The sequence below is a fragment of the Natrix helvetica genome (genome assembly GCF_964273705.1).
Source record: "Natrix helvetica genome assembly, chromosome: Z".
NCBI classification, from domain to species: domain Eukaryota; kingdom Metazoa; phylum Chordata; class Lepidosauria; order Squamata; family Natricidae; genus Natrix; species Natrix helvetica.
Window position 1 is genome coordinate 46,037,473 of NC_138554.1, and position 27,762 is coordinate 46,065,234.

At 42.0% G+C, this 27,762-nt stretch overlaps 1 protein-coding gene across 1 annotated transcript; it reads right to left on the reverse strand.

Annotated features, from left to right (window-relative positions):
- Positions 1 to 27,574, reverse strand: FTSJ3 (FtsJ RNA 2'-O-methyltransferase 3). The gene is made up of 21 exons (XM_081933247.1): positions 27,406 to 27,574; positions 25,663 to 25,768; positions 23,154 to 23,200; positions 21,979 to 22,058; positions 21,472 to 21,571; positions 18,941 to 19,135; positions 17,820 to 17,935; positions 17,493 to 17,597; positions 17,206 to 17,306; positions 16,914 to 16,994; positions 16,371 to 16,520; positions 15,537 to 15,672; positions 14,684 to 14,886; positions 13,938 to 14,055; positions 13,566 to 13,659; positions 6,353 to 6,506; positions 4,227 to 4,309; positions 4,010 to 4,112; positions 2,646 to 2,829; positions 2,165 to 2,259; positions 1 to 1,035 (listed from the first exon to the last, which is right to left on the reverse strand). Exons 1-21 carry the CDS (start codon positions 27,470 to 27,472, stop codon positions 840 to 842), a joined length of 2,514 nt encoding a protein of 837 aa, XP_081789373.1. The 5' UTR covers positions 27,473 to 27,574; the 3' UTR covers positions 1 to 839.
- Positions 27,575 to 27,762: the final 188 nt, after the last annotated feature.

A 27,762-nucleotide genomic window follows, 5' to 3' on the forward strand; every position in this document is an offset into this window, starting at 1 on the left:
TAAGTCTCAGGAACAGAAATTGCAGAGAGACATTTTCACATCGCCACAATTTAGTATTAAGCATTGAGCCAGGCCAAGAGGGAAATCAAACACAGAACCAAAAGTTCTTGGACCTTTTGGGACTTGCTAATGCATCTTTTGATCAAAGAAAATAAATAAGTAAAAATTAACTAAAAAAACATCTCTACTCATAAGAAAACTTATGTTTTCTAACATAAGACTTATAAAACAATATGAAAGAAGGAGGGCTCATATATACATTCTTGACAAATCGGCTACTAAGGACTATGAGAAGATGGTTTTACAGAATGCAAGATATAGTATACTTTAAAAAAAAATTCTGTTCAGTAAAGTTTAAGATCCCCCTAAAACAAAGACACTGGTGTGGTCATAGCAATTAAGAATTAAATTAAGGCAGAGTTAACGTTGCATTCCACACCTAATACGACTTTCTGCATTTATTCCACCAGCCTCTTCTTGAACCTGGACATCACTTGATTATTTCAAACATTTCTGGGAGACCTTCAGTTATAGCAAATTTTATTTTTTTCTTGGTAACAAAATTTTAAATAATGTGAAACATTTTTTTTGCAGGAAAAGTTTAATAAAACACAAATAATTACAAAATCCTGAAAAAAGATAGCCCTGAAGGGCATAAGCATCACGTGTCCACCTTTATGCAACTTACATTATTAATGGCTGAATGGCACAAAACAGTTTGTAGGATAAGGACTAGCCCACAGAGAATGAGCTTATGATTATGTGGTTAAATGTCTCAGATATATTCAAGGAGTCAAAAGAGCCCACCCTAGTCACAAAATAATTAAGTTTTGACAATTTTACTTTTGCTTCTTGTGTCTTGGTTTCTGCTCCTTGTTTTTTTGTGATCTCATGTCCTTCTTGAGACGTCTGTCCACCACTTTGAAATGGCCCTTGACTCCAGCAGGGCGTCGAACCTTCCGCCCTGCACCTTTCTTGGCCACGACGTAAGTCACCTGCCTTTTTTCTTTCCCTATACCTGCTTTCTTGTAGATACTGTTAGAGGAGGGGAAAAAAAGATTGGGTGAAACCTTCCTTTCAGAATCTCTTGTCAAACCAAAGAACTGCTTCCCAAGATTTCAGCGCCTTCAATCCCACAGGAAACAAAGACAAACACTTTCATGTAGCTGCTACTTCTCCTGGATATTTCTTTAGAGGATGAGGAGACTGAGTTACAGCCCTTGAAAGGTTGCCTATCCCTGTTAAAATGACTCTCTTTGTCCAAAACTAGAAACCAAATGATAATTTATTCCACAAAAGGTAGTTGGCATACTTATTAAAAATCCAGGAGGTTATTCAAAGTGTTATTTCTTATTTTATTTTGTCTCTTCTAAAACCTATCAAGCCTAAATCTGACCAAATTCTAATTTAGAATTTAGAGGTCAATGTAGCATAGCTGTTACAATGTTTAACTAGAATAGAAGCAGCCCAAATTAGTGTTCAGCCAAGTAGCTCAGATTAAAGTTTGTTAAAGACCTACCAAGGAACCTGTGAATTCTACTTAAGAATAGAAACAGTGCCCTTTTTTAAATAAGGAAGACTGAGAACTCTTTACTTGTCCTGGACAAACCTGTAACTATCTCAACATTTATCTTAAAGCCTACCTTGAGCCTTAGCAACCTACTCCCACATTCCATCTAAAACTAAATACAGTATTACACTTTCCTCCTGTAATTTTGCTCTGTTTATCATCTTGACATTTACATTCCATCAAGATGATAAACAGAAACTTGCAGCTCTCAGAAACCTGCAACATTATTTTGGGGACTTTTAAACTGACCTACAAAAAGATTGCTCTAGTACTGATCAACTAGACATTCTTTTTTCCTTTACAAATATAAAACTTTGAATAAAGTCAAGCAAGCTTCTTCTGTGGCCCCTGAAATCTAGTCAATTTTATATTTACTTCCCCTAAAGAGGGAAAGAGGAGGAAAGCCATCCAGAATCACTCTGGCAAGTGAGATGGGCAATATATAAATTTAATAAACAAACTTGAATATGTAATTCAGGGAGCTTAATATCTGATAATAAAAACCTGAAATGCAATAGAAAAGATGGTGCCTCTAATCTTTGAGTTTGGGGGGGGGAGGGGAGAGGAAACTTATTGAGAAAGGTGAAAACCCACCTGCGCAACTGGGCAGTCTTTTCACGCTCTGAGATGTCTACAGTATTTACCACAGATTCTGCTTTTTTCTTCATCTGCTCCAGTTTCTTCAACATCTGAGGAGAAGGAGAGAGCAGTTATCACAGGAAAAAAACCCAAAACATGGAGATATCTATGTGTGGGGATATGTATGAGTCTGTACCTGGCTCTATCCTTTGAAAGTTTTTTTGAAAAATCATACAGCAGAAAAGGAACACATTTTTTTCCTCATAGCCCCACGATACCTTACAAATCAAGATGAATAACAAACACTGGTATATATACATTATGCCAAGCAATAAAGTGGTGGGGTTGCTTCTGTAAATGTAGACATTATGATGAATGCAATGTGGTCAATAACTAAAGCTAAAATTCTAATTTAGTATTGTGTGAACCAGTCAGTTATAAATCAACCAGACTACATAAAGTCTGCTTGGCTATAAAGAAGCATGGCCTTGCTTACTCGTCGTTTTTTGCGGGCCTTAGCTTCTGCTACTTTCTTGATGGGCCGAGCATTAATTTCCCGCCAACGCTGGCGGTACTCCTCCACAGTCTGAGGGTCCACAGGCAGTGGTTTGCGCCGGTGCTGGTGCTCTTCCTGCGCAAACCATTCAGGTAGTTCCCCTTCTTCCTCGTTGAAAGTATACCTGGGGACAGGAAAAAAATGATATAAGAGGAGCAGTCACAGGAGCCAAAGCTTCTCTCTCAATTATAATAATTTTGAAAAATGGATATACATTTTACTTTTGTACAAATGAAGAAAGGAAATGGGAGTTCAATTTTTGAATTTGGCAAAGATTCATGTTTGTTTTCTGACTGTGGTGAGGGAAAGGGCCACAATACAAACAGGCATGGATGTTACAGTGATGGAACCACATTCACTAAGTTGACTGGCCAGATTTTCCTTTTTTATGTTTTCTTTCATTTTAGAAAGCTTGATGTTTTCTCTTTATGTTGTGTGTGTGTTGTAATTGTATTAATTCTATTTTAGGAAGTGCACTAATTTATGTGCATTTCTGCCTCAACATGAAAATATTCCTTCCCTTATTTCAACCCTGATTGCATTGCAAAATTTATATACTGCATTTCTGTACAAGGTTCCCAAACATCTTAAATCTTTTCTCTTATGCCTCATACTAATAACTTTTATGAAAGCTACAGAAGCCAATCAGGATGATATACCATTCAATCCTCAACTTAGGTTCTTGCAGACCCAACTTACACAGGGCCATCTGATTCTTTGGATCCCTGATTTCTGCTGTTCCTTTTTATCGTTCTCTGCTGCAAATTGGCTGTGACTGTACAATAAGCTGGTCATAGCTAAAATGGAACTAGTGGTCAACCTAGTCACTGTCCTGGCCTCCTACCTATAGCAGCAATCAGTTTAAGCCATTTTATAAGGTTTGTTTGGGCACCGCATGTTATATAAATACCATAATTGGATTTTGTTAACCCAAGTGTGAAAACCCAACTGAATAATCTTCTTCATCAAATGGTGGAGAGAACTGAACCAGTCAAACGTTCCTTTTGAACCAAAATGTTTCAAGGGTTTTCAGGTATACAGAAGGAATATTTTAATATTTGAAAATGTATTTCAGGGGTCAACACAAAGCCTTTCCTAGACTTAGGGAACATCATCAATTTTCATTTTGCTGATTTCACTGTGCCTGAAGCTCCCATAAATTGTTTGTTTTTTGCTACCTAGGTCTAACTAGATAAAACATTTTTTTTTTGAACTCATCAGTCATCCTCAGCGTATCGTGTTCCTCTCTTCAAAAGTTCTTTTTTCCAGCTGTATTTGCTAATGTTCTTGTGCTTTCAAATCACCTGTTGAAAGATTCATCAATTAAGTTTCTCTTGGCCTTGCGGGAAGTGGCAATGACTGCTCCTAATGCCAGTCCTTCAGGGTTCAGAACCCGAGCTCGCTTCACTGGAGGGAGACAACAGTTTCAGTTAATATTCTGAGCCAGCATCCCAGTTCTATTCTTGGAAAATCATAAACAGATGAGCTGCAATTGTTCTCCATTTCTCTTTTTCTCCTTACCTGGATCTATAATGGGGACCACCTCAATACCACTTTGGCCCTCTCGGGGGCGTTTTATTCCTGCCCGGGAAGCTGACAGTTCCCTGAAATACAGAAATACAGGGTGGAAGTGAGGGACCATCTCCTCTCTGGCATCGCATTAGGTGAAATGAGGAAAGCTACTTTAGATATATTACCCACCCTTCAAATATTACTGTGTCATAAAAATTGAAATTTGGATTCCAAATACAGTCATATTCACTGCTGTCCATACATAGATAAAAGCTGTTTGTAATAATCCAAATCTGAAAATATGGATATTAAAAATTGAATTCATTATCATTTATGTAGCTAGTATTTTAAAAATGAATTGTTGGCAAGTTAATTTGATGCCAACATGAAAAATCCTATGATGACTTTGGCTTTAAATTTCTAGTAAATTAATTTAGTAGTATATTAAAATGAGGCCATCAGGGAAAGCTAGGGCCAAATTTATGTCAATTGCTAAAAGAAGCTTTAAGAGATTAATATCAGCATTTCCTTATATAAATTCATTTGTCCCTAAAACCAGTGCAAATTGGATAATTTTTCTCTCTCTTCAGATCAAGCATATTTTTATGTGTAGCTTATAAATAGCAAACGATTTGTTTAAAGAAACTAATTTAACTGAATAATAAAGTTGCAATATATTAGATTCAATTGGGACATTCAATAAAACCAACGTCAGAATGCCAACAATGACAAATGCCATAACTTTCTTTTAAAACTTGAGAAATATTTCATAATGCAGAGAAATCAAATATCTATTTTATCTGCAAAATATCATAAATAAAGCACATTTATTCTTTTTAGCCAAATTTAGTGATCATCCTTGATTATGCTCAGAATGAATGGGTTCCTATGTTTGGAGGAAATGTTACCCAATATCTAATTAGGTACTGATTTCTTCCTTCTAAAACTGAAGGAAGATTGGGGAGAAAGGAGATAAGATCAGTATTAGAACTGTACTGTATGACAAGGGATATATTTCCCCCATACTCCATGTCTGAGACAAAAAGACCACCTGCTGCTTACATTCTTGTTGTGATAGCTTTTTTGTGGATTGCATTTGTGAGAAAATGAGTACAGGTGGACAGGGGAAATGTTTAGGACTGCAGCACAGGAAGAAAAGGCATTAAATTCCTGAGTTAAAGCAAGCATTAGAAAATTCTACAACTGTGGATATTATGCGCCATATTGGCTCAGAGATATGTCTGAACCCTGCCCATCTCTGTGCTCAAAATTCACAGAACACTGAAATGTTTTTTTTACAGAAATAATTTAGCGTCCCTTATTTTTTGAAGGCTGTTTATTCACTTTCAGCCCAAGACAAGTACATCTACATAAATAAAACTCATGTTTCTTGTTTTATATTGAAGAGATAAAAAGACCTCCCTAAATGCAATACTAATCCTTCCCATCTCAAATGCAACAGAAAACTCAGGAAATGAACAGAACAAGCCTGGGGTTATACACTATATTGAGCAATGGTTTTAGCCATAATTTACTGAATTATCTAGAGCATACCTGGAGGAGTTCATGCCATTGACTAAGCCATAAACCTAATTAACATACTAAACCAAAATAACAATAACAATATATATTAATTATGGTTTGTTGCCAGATCTTTAGACTGGATTTGGCATTTTTACCTGTCAAATCCTCCCCAAAGACCTGGGATAGGCAGATGTTGCTGTGTGATGGCATTAGAGATATCATTACAGGACGTAAGCTATTCCAAGTAAAGCTGTTTTTTGCAATTGACTAATGGTGAATTTGTCAATGCCAATGACATTCAAGTAGTGCTCCAGTTGTTTTGGGAACACACCCAAGGCACTATTACTATTGGTATTATTTTTTCTTTATTTAGTACAAATAATTACAATTAAGTACAGACAAGTAATTATTATAGTTCATTGCATAGTCAGCCAGATGTTTAGACTGGATTTGGCATTATAATTATTAATGATTATTATTGGGAAGAACTTGAAAGATGGATAAAAATGCCAGATCCAGTTTAAATATCAGGCTTACTATGCAATCAATCATCATAATAGTAAACATATCACCACAGTGCAACATATGCATCCAGTCCCTCATGACCTTACCTGTCTTCATCGCTACTGTCACTCTCCTCTCCCTCAGAGGACTCCCTTTCAGATGAATCTTTTGTTCCTTCAGGTTCAAGATTTTCCCTGTTCATAGATTCAGGCACAGTTTCAGGTTGTAGCAACTTCTTTTGCCTCTTGATGTTCTTCGAAACTAAAAATGATTTAAAACATTTCAATTAGTGAAAAATCTTCCCTCCTTACTTTCCTCCAATTACCCTAGATTCCTTGGCACAGGTTTATGAAGGAGAGGAAAAAAGATACAGCATCAAAATTCTCAGAAACACGGACATCATGCATGAAATGCTAATGACGTTTAAAGGAGAATGACCATTGGCTTACCTGAAGGGTCCTTTTCTGTGCACTGTGGGAGAGTCTAAGCATGGGTTAAATTAGTCTGATTGCCCAAAGACTGAGTTCAAAATATTTGGCCAGGCCTCCTGCTCCTCGTTAAAGTCAGATTTTTAATGATGCCTGTACAGAAGATGCGATGAGATGGCATGGAGAAAGTCTGGTGATCCTGACCCCTGGGGCCGCACAGAGCAGGGCGGGGTTGGACTCTCCCGCAGTGCACAGAAAAGAATGCTTCAGGTAAGCCAATGGTCATTTTCCTGTGCACTGGTTGGAGAACCCAAGCATGGGACATACCCAAGTTAGTTGTCCCTGGGTGGGTAGAAGAGGAGGAGGCCAAGGGTTTGGCCACAGGGTGAACTTCTTGTAGCACCGTCTGCCAAATGAGGCCTCAGCCGAGGCGAACATGTCTAACTTATAGTTCCGGACAAACGGAGAGGGGGACAACCAGGTCGCCGCCCTACAAATGTCCTCTATTGACACCTGGGTCTCCCAGGCAGCCGTCATGGAAGCACTCCTCGTGGAGTGGGCAGTGATGTTGCTTGGAACTGTCCTGGACTAATGTTCATATGCCAGGGCAATGCAAGCTCTCAGCCACCGCCCAATGGTGGATGATGTTACCTTCCTCCCCATTGACAGCGGTTGAAAAGAGATGAATAATGCCTCCGACCTGCGAAATTCCACAGTCCTCTTCAGGTATCTGCGTAAGGCCCGTCGTGCATCCAGCTTATGCCAAGTACGTTCTCTGGGATGCCTGGGTCGTGGACAAAAATCCGATAGGATCACCTATTGTGAAACCAAGTGTTAATTTTGGGAATAAATTACGGGTCCAAGCGGAGGACGACCCTGTCTGGATGACTGATGCATAAATCGTCCCAAACTGACAGGGCCGCCAACTCCAATATCTGAGGTAATGGCAATGAGGAAAACAGTCTTAAGAGTCAGATGTCGGAGACTAACAGAATGAAGTGGTTCGAAAGGGGGCGAGGTCAGGGCCTGCAGAACTACGGAGAACTGCCACGTGGGGTAGCGATGAACGACTGGAAGGTATAGGTTTGAGGCACCCTTGAGGAAGGTACGCACCCTCGGCAATTTGCTGAGGGTCTGGATGGATGCCCAGTCCAGACGGTGGTCAGAGCCGCCACCTGCCTCCAGAGAGTGTTCGGAGCGAGTCCTTTGTCCAAACCTTCCTGCAGGAAATCCAAGACATGTGGCACTGCAGCGGTGACCGGATCGAGATCCGGCGGAACACCAAGTGGCAAAGGTAATTCAAGTTGAACCGTAGATTCTGACAGTAGCGGATCTCCTGGTTGCCTGGATGGTCTGGATCACCTGCAGGGAAAAGCTGTCCCTCCTTAGGCGGTCCCCCTCAAGTGCCAGATGGTTAACTGGCCACCGGGGTTGGCCACCGGGGTTGCTGAGGGAGACCTTGGGATGCGCCAAGGAGACACTACCGACAGACTTACAAGATCGGCGTACCAGGACCATCTGGGCCAATGGGGAACCACCAGAAGAACCTCTGCTCGTTCTGCGATGATCTTGCGAACCACTTGCGGGAGGAATACCAGAAGCAGGAAGGCTTACAGCAGACTGGGCGGCCACTTGCAGCAGAGGGCATCCGTTCCCTCCGCTCGGGGAAAGTGGAAGCTTTGAAGAAGCGGGGAAGCTGTGTGTTCTCCTGACTGGCGAACAGGTTGACCGTCGGTCTCCTTAATCTCTGGGTCAGTTCGAAGAACAAGTCCGGATGCAGCCGCCACTCCAAATTGTCTATGGTAGTCCTGCCCAAAGAGACTGAAGATGTAATTCCGCCTACCTGTCCAAGGCCTCCGCTTCCGCCATGAGGAAGGGGGAGCGCGTCCCCCCCTTGATTGATGTGAGCCTTGGTGGCCACATTGTCCGTAATCAACAGGACGTAGTGATGCTGAATGCCCCGTTTGAAGTGGCAAAGGGCGAATCTTGCAGCTCTCAACTCCAGCCAGTTGATGTTGCGGGCTGATTCCTCTGGAGACCATTTGCCTTGCATCACCTGGTTGTTGAGCTGAGCGCCCCAGCTGGACAAGCTTGCGTCTGTCGTTACCACCAGTCGCTCCGGTTCCTTGAACTGGAGACCTCTTTCGACGGCTGGAGAGAGCCACCACCGCAGGGAGCGCCTTGCCTTTGGGGACAGCTGAACTAGAGCTGTGAAGCTGCTCCTGTTGGCCCTCTGGTAAGGTAGCAGGAGCCACTGGCATGGAGCCTTGCCCAGGGAACCACAGATATGCAGGATATCATCTTGCCCAGTAATTGGGACAGACGAACCTCCGGTACCCTCCGTGCTCCCTGCACCTTGAGGACCAGGGCCCTCAGGCTGGCCAACCTGTCCTGTGATAGGTAAACCTTGCAAGATACAGTGTCTATCACTGCCCCTAGGTGTAGGAACCTGGTGGGCAGCTCCAAGTGGCTCATCTCCAGGTTCACGGAGAATCCGTGTGCCTGGAGACTCCTCATGGTGGCATGGAGGTTGCAGACCACATGCTCCCTGGACGACTGTAACAGGATGTCGTCCAGGTAGCAGACCAGTCAAATTGGCCTTCTCTGCAGGGCTGCTGCTACAACCGAGAAAAATTTGGTGAAGGTCCTGGGTGCCAACGACAGGCCGAAGGGCGTGACCCTGTACTGGTAATGTTGGCCCACGTAGAAGAACCTCAGGAACCTTTGATGATGTGGCCGAATTGAAATGTGTAGATATGCCTCCTTTAGATCTATTGAGGTGAGGAGACCCTCATGCCTTATCCCCACCAGGATGGTTTGTAGGGACTGCATCTTGAACCTCCTGTACTTTATGTGGTAATTTAAGTTCTTGAGGTCCAATATTGCACGCCACCCACTTACCCCAAGCCTTTTGGGAACAGGAAGAGGATGGAGTAGAATCCTCTTGCCTCCTGGTCCCCTGGCATCGGTTTTATGGCATTGATGTCCAGGAGATGCTGAATCTCCTCTTGTATGAGTGCCCTCCTGGTGGGACAAGAGGACGTGGAGCAGCGAACAAAGTTTCTAGGGGGAAGGGAATTCGAGGGTGAGGTCCTGCCCCACCGTCTGCAGGACCCAAAGGTCCGAAGTGGTGAGGTCCCACTGGGTGGCAAACTGTTGAAGTCACCCCCCGAAGGGAGACGGCCCCAGCTGGTCACTTGTTCTTCCTGAATGGCCTCTGTGCCCCACCCCACACACACAGCTAGACCTGCGGTAGGGTTACTGTTGCCTGCCCCTGTCCCAAAAGGACTGCCTGTCCTGGGCCCTGTCAGAGGATTGGGAATACAAGCTGTTGAACACTGGGGCGTTGAATGAGGAGTCAGACGCCCGAAAGGACTGCTTCCTATAATAAGGGTGTGACTTCCTTTTCTGCTTCTTAGCACTGGAGGGAAGAACCTTCTTCTTGTTCTTGGATTCAACCAAGACTGAATCCAAAGTCTCCCCAAACAATTTGTCCCCTTTAAAGGGGGCAGCTGCGAGCTTCCATTTTGACTTCATATCCACCTGCCAGTGGTGGAGCCAGAGAAGGCGTCTAGATGTTACATTAGACTGCTAGCACCCTGAAGGCAAATTTGGCCGCATTCAATGAAGCGTCAGCCGAGTACTGGGATGCTGCAATGATTTTATTCATGTCTTGGTGTAGACATGTGTCCTCTGCAGGCAATTTAGCCAGCAGATCCTTTGGCCACAGGATGGAAGCCCTATTGAAGAAGAAGGCAGAGGCAGAAGCCTTAATGGCCCAAGAAGCCACTGGTGAGTTTTGTGGCAGACTTTTTCCGCCTTCCTATCCTCTGACTTGAGGCCCTCCATGAGGTCAGCTGGAAGAACCGAATCAGAAGTCAAGGAGGTCACAGGGGAATCTACGGGGGGCAGTTTGAGAATATTCTCCAGACTCCTCCATTGACTACAGTTTCTTGTCCCCTCTACTGGGAGAGCTAAGGAGCCCGATTGGACCCACTGACGTTGTACCACATCCAAACAGTTCGGGCATGGGAACCAAATTCTGGGTCAGAGCCTGGTTCTTGAACATGCTGTCCCTGGGATGAGGAGCATCCGCTCCGGGAGTTCCCTGATCAGCCTGAGGGGGCACGCCAAGTTGCGTGATGGCTTTAGCCTTGTGCAAAATGGACTTGAATGTAGTGGGCCTAAATAAACCTGAGAACCTAGGGGTGTCAGGGGGAAGATTTTAGTCTTCAGACAATTCCTGGTCATCCTGATCCTGCTCATCCCCAACAGAAACCTCACTGATGACAGAGGATTCCAGAGATGGGTGCCTCAGCCTGATAGCGGAAGCCACAGGTTCCTTCCTGCGCCCACCCACCAATGGAGCAGTCTGGCGCTGAAGGCCATCAGCTATGCCCTGTGAAATGGCACATGCAAGCACCTCTTGCACTTCAGAGGAAAGCACCAGATCCCTGTCCTCCCTGGAGCGATGCCTGGCTCGAGGAGGGGGGGGAGACAGCTCTGAGCCTGAAAGCCTGGGAGGGGACTCGGGAGAGGAGCCAGGCTCTGACTGAAGAGAAGGGCCAGGAGAGCTGGGGCCCACCACTGAATTGTCAGAGGATAAATCTAGCTCCTCGCCTTCCTCCTCTACCCTCTGCAAAGGCCCAGTGGGGACAATCGGGGCGGGGGATCTCCCTCCTCCTGGAGCCCAGCTAACCTGCCTTGGCATGGAGGCAAAGGGACTGCTTCTACAGAAGCCTTGCCATTGCCTGCCATCCTGCTCCTCCTTTTGGCCTTGCCCCGGTAATGGCCCCACTAGACCAGAGCTACCGTCTCCAGAAAACCCAAGTTGCTCCGAAGCGGTGGTAGGCATCCTGAAGGCAAATCCAGCAGCTGGTGTGGCAGAGTTAGAAGACAAGGGAGGAGAGTGCTCTGGCCGGGACTCATAACCCAAACACAGAGGAAAAGCCCAGCCGCATGGTGCTGGCAGCCTCCACAGCTTTGTGGTCGTTCCTCAACTTGCTGGAGCTGCTGCTGAGTGGAAGGTGCGCGGCAAGCCATTGGAGAGGTGGAGGGACCCGAGGAATGGCCATGTGGTGGCCAAAACAACACTGCTGACAGGAAACTGTATTTTAAAAGCGTGGGTGGCAGTGGCACAGCCGGCAACCTGATCTCCACCCATGCACCACCTGGCGGTGGTTCCACCCCTGGAAGCTAGCAGCCCAGACAAGGTGTCACCAAGAAAGCGCCCGAGGCGGAAGCTTTTGATTGGCCGCCACATGCAGAGGGGGGTGTTCCAAAATGGCGGCTGCAGCCACGCCGGGCACCAAAGGAAGGAAAAAAAGAAAAAAGCCTCGGAGCCGGTCCTTTTAAAAGTTTCAAGCCGGGGAAGCTGTTCGTGGTGCAAGACACCTGCAGCGAGTCCCAGCAAGTCAAGCCTCCTCACTTAAGGTAAGGAGGCAAGCACCCCCCTCGCTAGCTCGCTCCTCTCTCTCTCTCACCTCTCGACGATCGTGAAGCACAAAGGAAAAGAACAGCAAAATCCAATAGAAAGTAAACCAATAGAAAGAAAAGTAAAATAATTAAAATTTGTGCTAAATTGGAGATTCCAAGCTGAATTAAATTAGAAAACAGCTGGAGCTCACTTAAATTAGTCCTGATAGGCAGACTGAGTTAAAAATCTGACCTTAACGAGGAGCAGGAGTCGTAGCCAAAGATTTTGAACTCAGTCCTTGGGCAATCAGACTAATTTAACCCATGCTTGGACTCTCCAAGCAGTGCATAGGAAAAGGTGGTAGTAGTGCAATAAAGGGGAAAAAAACGGTTGTTTGAGCCACTACTTTCTGAATTAGAAAGTAACATACTTGGGCAAGGTCCTAACTATAGTCCCAAAAGCAATCCCTAAGATTGTATGCTATTCTTGGCAAATAAAGATATTCCTTTACATCTTTCAGCACTATGATGCCCTCCTAATTTGTCCTAAAATAAACACCCTGATTATAGAATTCTGTTTCTCATTATAGTTGGTGCCATAATTAAGAAAACCTGCCTGTTGACGTAAGATTTAGACTGAGCTTGGATTTTTCTGTTTCTGAGATAGGATTTCAACATTTTATGTGGTTTTGCTGGTTTGGTGTAACACTGCTTCTGGGATTATTCTGAATGAAAAACAGGGCAGGATTTGCAATAAACAAACTAAACATCATGCCCAGATAATATAGGACACAGTCTAATATGTGCAAAATCAAACATGATAGGGGGGGCACCAGGCTGAAGAATAGCTTCATATCATATTTTGAGTTCTCTGAAAGTAGCAATTTAAATAAATAGCCCTTGCGTTGTAAAGTCAAGGCAAGATCCGCTGAGCGGCTAAATTGTTTCAGTTCCTCTTCTTTAAAAGTGCAATGTTGGTAGTGATCATCTTTCCAACAGGTTAAAGTGACCTGGAATTTTACACCACAAAAATTTAGTACTGCTATTACACTTAATGATAATGACGTGCAAAGTATGTTAGGAAGCAATGCGTAGAGAGCCTCGAAGGCATGTGAAGCAATAACATCTGTAAAATTCCACATACAAAAACAAATGAAGGGGCAGTCTTAAATCCTTTTTCTCTTAACGTTTAGCCATTGAAAAACATTCATTTCGCAGTTCAAATTTCCCAACCTAATTTCAATTTGACTTTGGGGATTACTCTGAATTGAAGCCAATTCATATGCAATGAAATTACATAGTTATGTTTATTACTAGGGAAGATAGATATGGGACAAGTGGCTTTTAAAGATAGTCCCAAAGGCTCCGGTTTCATTCAAGTTACTTCAAGAAGAGCCGGATAGATTTCCACTGCACACTGATGCCTTATTTTCATTTATCATCCAACTTAGTCCCATAGAGTCAAATATTGTTTTACCTGGTGGGTGTTCTGCCCGGTTCTGGGATAGGACTTGTGCTTGCCCGATCTCTAGTGCTTCATCAGCATTATCATCAATTCCAGCAAAAGCCTCCTGAATGAAGGAAACACAAAATTAACTTAGATCATTTATGGAAATGCTACTCAAAATGTCACTTTGTGAACCCCTGATACATCAGTAGTTTTAAAAAGAGTCTCAGGTAATGCCAAAAGAAAGGCATTTCAGACCATTGGGTGAAGGAAGCACCACACAGCGAATGGAAGGAAAATATTTCTGTGGCAGTTTTTCCAAACTTGAGTGCTCTTTACTTATGTGACTTCCAGAATTATTAGCGATGACCATGCATTACACTCTTGGGCAAAGTTACTCACTTTGCCAAACCATAAGCTCATCCGATGCTGCTCACGCTCTTCCTTGTCCTCCAGTGGCACTAACAGAGGATTTCCTCCTTCAGCATTGTCTTCTTCCATTTCATCTTCAGAGGCAATTCTGAAACAGATAAAAGAATGTTTGCAGGAAAGCATTCACACATTCCTATCTAATCGATCTGGTAATGAAGGCATATGTAAACCATTGCCAGGAAAATTCATGAACTGATCTTAATCATCAAAATCCCACCTTAATCGCCCATGGAGGAATAACTGGATTGCTCTGTGCTTTTCTTATGCTCATCTAACCTATGTGCAACACGCTCTTGTTTTAATCCCCATTATCTCCAAGTAGAAATAGAGGAGATTCATGCTCCATATTTTGGAGAGATACTGTGAATTAACCCCATCAACACTGAGAATATTTTCTTCACCTGAGCCTTTCAAAATTCCACTATTATTTACAATGGAGTTGGGATGGGGGTAGAAAAAAAGGAATAGATATATTGGGATCAGCGTATGCTTTTTAAATAACACCATCACTATTAGTACTTTGCTACTCATAGTATTAATTAATTGCTTCCCAAATGCAGCTTTCTCTCTCTCCCTACCCAACTACAATTGACTTCCAATTCTTCCAAGTCGAAAAAGTGTTAACATCATTTTCAGAAGACCACCAAATGCATAAAGCCAATTTCCCCACAGAGCAACCACCACAATAGAATCAATTCTCTGCCCACTTCACCTACTTTTCTGAGACACGGGCCTGCTTCAATTGCTTGGCCCGCTCCTCAATCTCTGCCATCTCATCATCATCCAATTCACTGGCCAAGGAGACATCATCATCAGAGCCTCCGTCTTCTGAGAGAGAGAAGTCGTTGTCAGCATTGGTGGATGATTCCGCAAAAGCATCTGCAGCTGCCATGTCACCTTGGACCAACTCATGCAGTAGCTGGAAGCAAACAAGTGGGGTAGTGATGGCAAGTATGATCACACATATTAATCCTTTAGATTAACTAATCTTTTAGACCTCCTGGTGGCTCTGATATGATTCATCATGTCATCTTCCTGGATCACCTGTGGAGTCTGGGAATTGGTTTTTTTTTTCCTGGATCACCTGTGGAGTCTGGGAATTGGGGGATATTTTACACTGCTTTCATCCTTCATGAGTGGTTCAGTTGGCTAATGGGGCAGGAAAGGTGTGTGTGTGGGGGGGGGGGGGAGCACTTAAGCAAAAGTTGGCTATATTGTGTTTACAAAGCTAGAGCATCACTAATACAGTCTTTGCATACTATCTTGTCATTTAAAATAGATTATTCAATCATTTCCAATTCCTTGGTGGTTATTTTCACTGAATGGTGCCTATGTGTGTTTGATATATAAACCTCCAAACACTGATCAATTTCCAGCAATTTCATGATGCTAGTTCCTTGCCTTTTAAAAACTGTGGAGAATAACAAGTTGAGAGATCTGGTTATTTATGCCTCAATATGTGGTGAAGGAAAAAAGAGTGAAACACAGTTTTGGGTTATTCAGCCTGATCCGGAGTGATCCAGTGTCACCTCCTAACCAATTGGCAGGTTCTCAGATCTTCTCTATTACCTGGTTTTTGCCAACTGCCCTGAGAGAGAACATCCCGGTGTCCCCGTCATCTGCCACAGAAACACCCGGAAGATCCATCTTCAGTTCAACACGTTCTCTTTGGCGCCTGCGCTCACGCAGAATTTTACGTTTTTTCCTGATGATAGTGAAGAAAAAGGTTAATAATTTGAAGTACTTCACATGAATCCATCACATGATTAGATTTTTTTTCATATATGATTCATCTTCATTTGAGCACAGTGTGAATCAGCATGCTGATTGTGAATTTGGGAATCTGTTTTACAGAATTTCTACTATCCTTCAAAAGGTCAACTCTTGGAAAAATTAGGTTTGAGAAGGGAAATGCTTCAACACACACACACACACTCATATTCACTGTTTTTGGGTGTTTTTACATGCCCATATTAAAGGTAAGGATTAGAGCCACCCCCACCCCCAAAAGGACTTTTCAAAATTCTAGTCCTCAGACTACTATGATGATGCCCACAATTTCCACTCCATAATGCTTGCTTGAGATAGCTATACAAACATATTGATCCAGACTCAGATCTCCAATATGGGGTTATAAGAGGGAAGTATTTTGAGGAGCTCACAAATCCCAAACATTTCTCCAAATGAACTAGGTTTCTAGTCCAAGATATGAAAAGACTCTTTAAGTTGAGAAAACTGATCTGAGTTCTGGGTCAAACTATAGTATCTAAACAAATTTAAATATGCAATTAACATATTTCCCAAGCTTCCTCTGATGTCTTTATACAATGCCTGATTCCTTATTATAGCCATTTATCTAGGCAGAGAAAGAATAAATGGACTTGTTGCTTTCTCCAAGCTCACCGCTTTAGTTCAGCTATCTCCTCGGTTTTTTGCTGAGCAAGTTGTAATTCCAATTCTTCAGCCTCTTTTTCTTCTTCTCTCCTTTGAATTTCTGGAGCTGTCTGCTTAGGTTGCACTTCTTCCTCTCCTTCTTCCTCACCAGAACTTAAACTAGAAATGGCAAGAAAAGAGACAGATTTTGAACTGTAAACCACCCATAATCACTTGGCTGAGATGGGGAGCTCCAAAAATTGAATTACATAAATAAAAATATTTCATTAATAAAAAGCTGAAAGTACTTTATTGAGTATTCAACTGAGATTTACTGTCAAAAACCAGACAACTAGCAAGCAGAAAACTAGTTAAGAAGCGGGAGGGGCACTTCCAATAGAACCGTATCTTAGCAAATTGAATAAAATGCTCCGTCCTCTATCTCTCCCTCAGCCATAAGCTGGTGGAATAGCTGCAGTCAGGCAAGAAGGCCCACCAAACCAAAGTGACTCTCCTGCTTTGTAGCTAGTAAACTGCTAGCTAAAATTTCAGAATTGGGTCCAATTCACTTACTTGATATCTATTTCCTTAGCTTGTTCTTTCAGCTTCTTCACCAGAAACCGCCTCAGTTTTGTTCTCCAATTCAGCAGGGCCCTAAGCAAGGATAAAAAGACAGTGAGAGTCTACACATATCGTTATTGTGAGAAACATCACAAGCAGGAAACTTAATTGGTTCCTAATAAATTGGGGATGACTGACATGAAATTATTGGGATGCTCAGGTGATTATAGTTAGGAGATTAGGATGGACCTTATTTCTCCTTAGCATCCTACATCCCATTCTTATAATATGTCAGCTTCCGTACCGGAGTTCCTTACGTCCAAGAACTCGGATGTCTTGACAACAATGGCGCACTTCCTCACTCGTTGCACTGTGATGTTCCAACTCTTCATTGTCAAAGACAATCTAGGAGATAAGGCAGAGAGGACAAAAATAATGGAAAGGTCTCTCACTGGTAGTTTGTCCTAACCATAATTCTCTGATTTCTAGCACTGTGACATCTTGATAATCTAACAACTTCCAAAGTCCAGCCCTCCCACCCCATCCCATCCCACACTCTAAAAGTTTCCACCCCTGCTGCGCAATCCTTACCTCACTGGCTTTGGCTAAGAAGTCCACTGGGTTGGAAGCTTTTAGAAAATCTGTCAGGTTGCAGCGGTTATAAAGAACTGTGGTTCCATCTTCATATCCTTCAGCCTATTTGAAAAAAATTACAAGTAACACACAGCAAAATGGGTGTGTAAAATGTGTCTCAAGTAAGAGCCATCTCCTTTTACCTATTCCTCTGCAGTCTAAACACCAAACCTTCCCACCTTTCAATCATTATTTCTGCCCAATGAATGAATACTCCTCTGAAGCTATCTACAGAAGCTTCCTCGTAGTTATTGTTGCAGAAACAGCAATGTCTCCCATACTGACCTTTGGCTTCCTTTTGGTCACCAAATCACTCACAGACTTGGCCTGCACCTCCACTTCTTTGAAAGCAAACTTGGGGTCAAAGAATTTATTGTCAATTTTATCTGGCGCCAAGTAGCCTACAAAGAGATGGGAGTAGATAAAAAGATATTCATAACCAAGCAAGTCACTATCAATTAAAATGATCATTTTTCCCCTCATCCTGAGGTTCAAAATAATATGTACTCAGCAGCTTCCCAATCAGGCACTGACCTGGCCAAAACCTACTTTGTTTTTACAAAGGTAACATCACTTGCTTCCAAGCCAACCTTTGGAGTATTTTGGGAAACAAATTAACGAAACGATTTATAGGACAGTTCTATCATACTAGAATAGTCAGAAATGATGATTTGTCACATCCTTCTTCAGGATGCAGATATCTTGGCCACAGTGGCAGAAGATCCTCTGTCCATCAACAACCTTTTGTACATCCAGCCCAGAGTTGCTTTGCATAGTAGGCTGGGTGGCATATACATATAATAAACAAACAGAAATATATCCCGCAGCACTACATGTAGTTAACAAAGAAAACTTCAATGCTGTAATATGCTGGGTTTCCCAAATCAACCATATGCATTTAACACACACACACACACACACACACAAAGTAGAGAAGGGAGGGAGGGAGAGAAAGGAAGAGATGAAAGGAGATGAGAGAAAAAAGGAGGGAAGGAAGATAGAGAGGAGGAGAGGAAGATGAAAGGGAGAAGGAGAAAGAGAGAAGGAGAGAGGGTAGGAAGGAGAAGAGGAAGAGAGGAGAAGGGGGGAGGTAAGGGAAGAATGAAGGGAAAGGAGGAAGGAAGGAAGTAGAAGGAGGGAGAAAAGAAAGGGAGAAGAAGGTGGTGTCAAAACAGGCGAGGGATGGTAAACAAAGCAACCCAAATGGAATATTATAATTCTATAAATCGAATGACAAATGTATAAGAACCATGAATGTAAAAAAAAGAATAATAACTATGTGAATGTATACCTATAATTGTATATAGAGAACAAAACATAAAAATAAAAACTTTATATTCAAACACACACACACACACACACCTCCATTTGACAATCCATTCCCTTTCTCCCCATCTAGCACTCACCCTGACAGACGACAAAGATCTCAGCTGACTCATTACGGGAGGCTTGTGGCTTGGTGGCTTGTACTTTATGGAACAGCTGCTGAAAGATCCACAGAAGGGGCTGGTAATCTCGGGAACGGAAGACCTTGGTGATGAACCAGCCGCCCTTAGACAAGAAGTCACAGGCCAGTTTCAGGGCTGACAGTGTAAGGTTTGCTGTCAGAAGAGATGGAACAGAGAGGAGAGAAAAGGGACAAAGCCAAGGAAAAGTTAAGACTAGCCTCTGCAATTTACTCTAAGCTGTTTACTCTAAACACTGTACACTCATTCCAATTGTATCATCTTGAGATGAAGATAATACAGGTGGTCCTCAACCTATGACCACAATTGAGCCCAAAATTTATGTTGCTAAGTGAAAAATGTAATAAGTGAGTTTTATCTCATTTTACAATTTTTCTTGCCACGTCTCTTAAGTTAATCACTGCAGTTTTTAAATTAGTAATACAGTTGTTAAGTGAATCTTGTTTCTCCATTAACTTTGCTTGTCAGAAAGTTGCAAAAGGGGATCACATGACTCTGGGATACTGCAACTGTCATAAATGTGTCAGTTATCAAGTATTCAAATGTAAATCATGTGACCATGAGGATGCTGCAATAGTCCTGTGAAAAATGGTCACAAGTCACTTTTTTCAATGCTGTTGTAAATTTAAACGGTCACTAAATGAACTGTTGTAAATTGAGGACTATCTGTATAACTCATCTACCATTATACAGAATGAATATAAGAGTGGCAAGAGGCATATTTAGTGACATTTATAAAAGAAGACAGAAACCCATTCTATATGATTAGGGGCAAGGGAAGGAAAATGATTTTACCTCAGAGAGTAATCCCGGTACTCAACAACAAACTTTGTTTTTCAGAATTAGGTAGATAGCTAAAATTTTAGGGTTCAATTATTGCACTAGAAATGGGAAACAAAATTAATTTACCGGTAATGCATTATTTGCATATTAAAGCAAAATTCAGTTAAACGACAAGGAGTTATTTCAAGTCTCTAAGCAGCCTGGCTTTATGTTATTTGCAGCTACTGGTGCAATCAAGAAGGGCAATAGAGGGAGAAAGTGAGTAGCAGCCACTGCTAGAGCTGTTAAGGATACAGGCCGCATTGTTGACTAGCATCTGACCACAGTAGGGAGTGAGAGCACTCCTCACACGTTGCTGCCTGGCATTTCTGGTGCAGAACTATCCTTATAAGTTCAGGCAAATTTTATTAAATGAAGGCCGTTAAATGATGTTCCTCAGCTAACAATTTTCATTTAAAGAAGAACCCAGAATCTTTTAGCCAAAATTGATCATAACTTTGCAAGATTCAATCTTGGCCCATATGGTCTGCCAAAAAGAAAAATCTCCCATGATTTGGATTTGACGCCTGGTAAATTTTAAATTACCTGGAATTGATTAGCTACTGTCTTCTTCTGGGCCATTTTTTTCAACTTCCTAGTCTAGTTCATAGGCTGTGTACTTTCCTGAGGGTCTCCCATCCAAACACAAACTGGATGTCATTCTACTTAGCTTTTTGAGAAAAGGACACCTAAGTGCTGCCACCTAGCTGGACTACAATAGTCAAATCAGGCTGAAATCATTTGTTTTATACTATAGGTAGTTCTTGATTTACAACCAATAGACTGTTCAAAGTTACAATGGACTACCCCACAGCTACTTATGACTCAGTTTCAAAGTTCAGACAGCCACTCCTGCCTGTGGTCATATGACTGAATTTTTTGACACTGGTAGTCCTCGCTTTACAACCCTAATTGGGACTGTAAACCTGACCACTAAGCAAAGCAGTTACTAAGTGAGAATCATGCGGCTATGACTGTGCTTTCCAGTTGGAAAGAGATCATACCAGTGATATCTTTGGCTCTTGTTTACACCCCAACCATTCTCCCACTCTTTGAAAAACTTAAGTGCCTGATTATTGTCTTAACAAAAACAAGCAGATTGTGTCACATGCTATGCTTGCTCTTTTGAAATCACTTCCTCTTTTTCTCTCCAATCTCTTCACTCTGAAGGAAGGAGAGGGGAAAAAAGCAAAGTATTTCTCTAGGCAAAACCTCCTTTGCTTTACCTTACCTTACCTGCCAGCAACCTTTTCAATCCTTCTGCTCTCTATGAGGTAGGGAGGGGACGCGTAGAAGGGTCAGGCAAAGATTTAAGTGTAGAAAAACAACCTATCCATTTCCATATTTTAAGTGCCTAAGCAAACAGGCAAAAACATGAAACCACAATGCCAAGGTTCAACAGTGTGATATTTGACCAAAGGGGAACTAAACATAGGCTGGGTAGCATGGTACCAACATAAGCACTGGGCTACTAGGTATATTGTGTCTCCATATAACATAGCATTGTTCTTGCATCAAATTAGATGTACAAGGTAGTTTATTGTAAAATCCAAATTAAAGTTTACGTGATATTGATCAGTGTCTATTCTGCATTGCAAAGCCCAAAAAATTGTTTTCTTCTCTTCCTTTTCTAAAAGAGGCCCCCATACCTTGAGTAAAGGCATCATGTACCCAACTGGCACCTACGTTGGGAGCCCCATCATTCAACACAACATCCACTTTCCACGTCTTCAGCTCCTTCCGCAAGGCCTGGGGAGAAAAACAGCTTAAATATCCTCATGAGAATGAATAAATGCTGCAGCTGACTGCTAAGATACTTCTGATACTATCAATAGTAAACCACTGCCATCTTGTGGCAAGTGACAACAATGGAGAGACAAGGCAATCTTTTAGCCTACTTTTTAAATTAATACTATTTTTTTCCTGAGGTCTTAGACTAATTATGCAATTTTTACAGTACTTATATTTTAACAACGTAAAGTCTACTAGGATTTGTTTTCTTGCTTGTTTGGTGGATTACATGAAATTGAGTTCTTTTGGACTCCTAGCGACCATGATGAAAACCTGTGAATGAAGCTGCCGAATGCAGGGGAAGCAGAAGCCAAATCTAGCAGCGGTCATGGCAACGGCATCTTGGAATCATACAAAATAATTACCTGGCGACACTTCTCAGTAGTGATGTCTTCCTGCATTGTTACCACATTAGGGATGGGCTTGATGGGGACCAGATCAACCCCTGAAGATGAGAAGAAGGGAGAATAAAGAAGCAAATAAGACAAGGCAAAACAAATCAAAGTCACTGAAGCTGTCATTCCAGGCTTTTTTTCCTGTTTTCCCAAATCCATTCTATTTTTTTAAAAATGATTGTCACATGTTCCAATGATGTTTTAAATGTTATAAAGCACTTTGCGTTTTTCTTTTGTTTTTTTAATCAGAGGCCCCTACACACCAGCTAGTCATCAACTTACAACCAAAACTGGGACCAGAATTTCCAATACTAAGCAAGGGGTTGTTAACTGAGTTGTACCCAATTTTATAACTTTTACCAGTTAAGCAAATCACTGAAGTTGTTAAGTCAATCCAGTTTAGTGGCTCACATGGTCTTTAAGCGAGTCTGGCTTCCCCCAATGACTTGACTTAGTGGAAGCTTCCAAGAAGGTAACAAACGATAGTCCCATGAATCTGGGTTTGCTGCAATAAATACACCACTGGTCTATATGATATACGCAAGTAATACTGGACATCAGTGACAACAACCTGTGCCCAAAACCCCATGCAATCTCAACTTTTTGGATTACTTCAGGGCTACTTGACTAACATTTTGCAGCAATTACACCCACACATATAAATTGGCTAAAAACAGGTGCATTAAATTACTGCTAGTGCACTACTAAGTTTAAGTTGACCTTAAATAACCCTTCCATCCTAACTCCTCCTATAAAAAAGGATAGAATCTTTCAGTCTCACTTCTTTGGGGATGTCACCCCATCGCACTAGGCTCCCTATGGCCTCAGCAATCAAACTGTTTTACACATTGGTCCTTCAACTACTGTTTTGCCCACCCACAATGTTTGATTATTCTAAAATGCTACATCGCTATCTTTTTTTCTCATATAATCACAATATCCTTCCCCTTGTTTTTGCTGCACTTGTGCTAGATAGCATGCTGGTAGAGATCAGCTCATAGACATTGGCTTCGAGAGAGGGCTCGTGTCTTTATTCTAGTAGAGACAACTGGTGGGTCATGGCAGAAAATACGAAATCTGAAGCCATTTGGTTCTTTTATTATTATTTTTTTGTCCCACATCATTCCTCCATCCACGTTACTCACCGACAATAAGACTGGACACTGGCATAAATTTTGAGGCCACCTGAAGCCTGTAGATAGAACAGAATCAGATATAACTCTGAGCATCTATCAGTCATCAATGATATTGAAAAAGCGAGAATGAATTTACTATGTGTTCTAAGTTAAGAACAGATTTTTTTTTCACCTGCAATCTAAAATCTTCTAGTGTCATACTGGAACAGATTCTTTAAATATCAATAGAAGAACATGCAACTACTGTTTGAAGTGAATGAGCTGTGATCTATAAAAATCATAGTTCAAATCTTAGTTGAAGTGTTATCCGACAAATTATTCTATAGCGGGTTTCCCCCAAAATAAGACAGGATCTTATTTTCTTTTGCCCCACGAAATACGGCCGTGGACTTATTACAGGGGAGGACTTTATTATTGCCGGGCAGCTGCTCCCTTGCAAACTGGCTCCCGAAGAGCCGAGCACATCCTCAGGGGCAAAGCAGTCATGAGGTGATCACGCTCATGAGCAGCCCCCACAACCACAGAGCGTACTCCTAGAACGGCTGCTGCTGGAAGACTCGGCAGCCGAGATTTGGAGTTTGGAAGCCGGAGAAGAAGTTATGCTCAGAGCGCAGCGAGGGCGGAACAGGCGCTCGTGCAACCCCCCCTCTCCAGCCGGGCAGAGTTCCATGCACTGACCTAGGGGCATACCGAATGTGCCAAGCCGCGGGAGCTGGGGAGCAGGGCAGAGCGCCACGTGCCTTGGCGCTTTAAGGATACCTCCTAGGTCAGTGAATGGCACTCTGCCTGGCTGGAGAGGGGGTTTGCCGGGAGGCTGCTAGTGAGCATGGTCACCTAATGGCTGCTTCACCCCTGAGGCTGTGCCCGGCTCTTCGGGAGCCAGTTTGCAAGGGAGCAGCTGCCCAGCAACTCTCCCCTCCAGCCAGCCAGAACCTCACTCCCCAATCTAGCGGTATCCCCAAGGCGCCAAGCAACGTGAGCGCCTTTCCCCCCGACTCCTGCGGCTTGGTGCCTTCGGGATACTGGTAGGTCGGTGAGCGGTACTCTGCCTGGCCAGAGGGGGGGGGGTTGTCCAGGAGGCTTATTTTCGGGGTGGGCTTATATTTTTGCCCACGCAAAATATGTGGTAAGGCATTAGTTTCAGGACAGGTCATATTTTCGGGGAAACACGGTACTACTCATATCCACTTTTGAAATACAGAAATATAAACTCTGGCCTATTTTACAGTGATGTAAGAATATCTTAAAGTCTTTGTAAACCAGAGGCCACAAACAAATTAATGTTTGATATTGAAAGATATTCAGAACACAGTGGAGTTTATATGCCAAATTAGATTTCTGTTATAAAGAAAAGAAACAGTTTTCTAATTAGAACTTATTGCAATGTGGATAAAATGGAAAGGAAGATTTTTTTCTTCTTCTCTCATACTGAGCATCCAGGATCAACTAATGAAAATAAATGGGTTTTTTTTCTACTTAGTTAAATATGAAATGACCATAAATGACAAATAATGGGCACAAATTTTAAAAAGTTTGAAAAAGGCAATAGAAAAACCCATGGAACAGCACTAAGCTATTAAAGGCTATATATGCTGCCTCCAGAATCAGAGGCACCGAGTCCCTGAATGTCAGTGATAGCAGGATGAACAGAAAATGTCACCGGGATGTATTGGCTTCCCCAAAACACCTGCCGGTTACTCTGTAAAGACAGGCTAGATTTATGTTTGGCTTGATCTGGTATAAAACTTCTTGTATTATTAAAACGTAGAAAAATTAACCATAGCCCTAATATTTTATTACTTAAAATCCTGAAAATCTGGGAAGATCTTCCCAGAGTGTTCACTGTATACATTTGAAGGCTTCCTTTTTTAATTCACTGAACTTAATTATATTTATAGCACTGTACCTCCACTGGAATCAGCATCATGATTCATTTATGCCTTACTGATTTCAAGAACTGAATTATAAATAAGGCTAAATTTGCAACCAACTGTCCCAATCTATATTTATATAAAACATGTTAGCAATTGTAAATACTAAAATAGTTGTGCCCCCCTCCCTTTCAAAGCAGTGAGATGTCTCATTGCTTTTGGAGAGTCGACAAGAACAAATCATTCTTTTCTTACTCAAAACAGTAGAGGAACACAGGTAATTCCTATTCCTGGGTATCGTGATCATGCATTGAGTATGATCTAGCCATTTTTGCCATACTAATGGACTGGGAACATATATTTGACTAACCTATTAACTTGCCCTAATCTTGTGAATGCACTTCTAAAGCACTTGGAACACTTAAGAAAGAAAATCTGCAATAATATTGCCTTGCTCTGTGCAAAATCTGTTTCGGCAGATAGCACATATTTTCATAATGTGCTTAACTCTTCATTGGATAAGGAGAATTTATTAAGAGGACAGTTTGAAGTAATGACAAGTCTAATTGTCTAAGTGTATCTAGTCTATGTGCATCAACAGCAAGAGTATAGTCTTATACCCACAAATACTTGAACCGAATACTAACCATCCTCCGGGAGCGGCACACAGATCCAGCAAGGCCCGTGACTTTGGAAGGAATTGGAATTTGCGATTCAACTGGATCAACTTAAAAGAAGAACGGGAGCGAAACCCTGGAAAACAAAGGTCAACATCAGGCAGAGTTCCAGCTATAGCTATCAGGCTCAAACTGTACCTCAGCAATTTGAACAGTGAACTGTCAGCTTTAAGGAGTCCAATTATAATTTCAGAATTAATTCACCATGTTAGAAACACAAGCCAAAGCTTGTCAGTGAAAAAAATCATACCTAGCATCAGCCCCATAATAATGATAGTGATATAGGGTTAAGCTCAAACTATGAGCAGAAACATTCAGATTCTAGTCTAACTCAGTCACATATGTTCACTCTCGTTCTTTTTTCAACCCAATCTACCTCACAAAATTGTTGCTGGGGAAGGAATGGGAATAGGGAGCACTATATATGCCCTGAGGTCTTAAATTCAAGGAGGAATAAAAATCAAACAAGTAAATAAACGGAGGCAGCCCCCACCCCCCCAAAAAAGAAGAATGAATCATAGATGCCATGATTCAGGTCACCATCCCAATGATCCAAAAAAGCACCTAAGGTTGACCAGGCAAGGTGCTTATATGAATTTATTTGGGAGGCAGTATTACTATTGGGCAGTAATGTTAAATGGGATACCTCTAAAGCAAGGGTCTCCAAACTCTCAAGCTCATCAACTCCTTCATAAAGTTTCAGATTGTTCACTTACCCTCAAACATTATATTAAAAGAATTTAATAAACACTACTTTCATAAATACTACAAATGAAAACAATAGTAAAGATAACACTGTTTTCATTTATGGCAGACCTTGGATAACCCTGTCTTACTACAAATGATAACAATAGTAAAGATAACACACAGCTGTTTTTCATTGATGGCTGACCCTGGATAACCCTGTCTTATTACTAGCCATCTTACTTCAGGACTAGGGACTAGCATGGAAATCAGGAGAGACTCCAAAATATTGATTCTAATTGGAATACAGCCACTTAACTCCCTTTTTGACCCTCAGCCATTTATAGATCCTTTGGATAGCTCCATCAACCCCTTGAATACTGAACATGTTGGGGATCCTTACTCCAAAAGCAAAATAATCTCTCCTCACTGTGGCGAATATTTATTCAAATGTTACTGTTTTGCTCTGGCAACTGCTTGCATATAACAAGGGGATTGAGGAGATTTTTGTTTGAGATCATCTTTTAACTTTTTTAGTCAACTTTAAAAAAAGATTTCATTAATATTGTGTTTGGTCACAACTTCCATTCTTCCAGAACTCATGTTGGAATTTGTCACTTAACACATTAGGAAGGGATTTGATACAGGAAACGTTTTTATTATTGCATTCTGATTGCCAACCATGAATACCTGACAGAAAGAGAATAATCAGATTAGATCAGATTAATAGAGTTGGAAGGGGCCATATAGGTCATCTAGTCCAACCTTTTGACAATTAATAAACACTTTTGTCTAATCGTTACTCAAACCTATTTAGTCAAAACGCAGTGCCACAGACTCTTTTACATAAAAAATCAATTCTGGGACGCCAAGAGAGTAGTCAGGACGTCCATTCCTTTCTCTTAAGTATCAATGTTCAGTATGGACAGAAATACATTTTTGCCTCCTGGCGGCCAAACTCTCCAAAGTCGATGCGAAGAACGATAAACCGAAAAAGAACATAAATGTATTAAAAGCCCATTTTCTCACCGGTCTCTTTAGCCAGGTGATAAAACTTGTCTCTTCGGCTCTTTCCGATTTTTCCCTTCTTGCCCATCTCGACTAAGAATTGGCGGCCGCAGCAACTCAGACCCAGGGAATCCCACGTGCGCAGAACCTGCCGTGACCCTCCTCCCTTCCCCCGTGGTTCTTCCGCTTCCTCTGCCCTTTCACCCCACGCCCTTGGGTGGCATCCGCCTTGAAGCTTTTTTCATCCATTTTGTGTGTCAGTTGCCCTTTTTCTCCCCTGCTCCAAAGCAGCCGGGAGAAAATACGAAATATATATATAATATTTTCCCAATGATATTAACACCGAGGTACAGGAAATCTTGAAGTCTAAATGTAGCG

Bases quoted from the DNA above. Each gene is read 5' to 3' on its own strand.
- FTSJ3 (XM_081933247.1), bottom strand. From the start codon at position 27,472: ATGGGCAAGAAGGGAAAAATCGGAAAGAGCCGAAGAGACAAGTTTTAT. The intron at 25,769-27,405 runs GTGAGAAAATGG...TTTGTTTTCCAG, and splicing joins TCACCTGGCTAAAGAGACCG to GGTTTCGCTCCCGTTCTTCT. The intron at 4,310-6,352 runs GTAAGGTCATGA...TCTGTATTTCAG, and splicing joins GACAGTAGCGATGAAGACAG to GGAACTGTCAGCTTCCCGGG.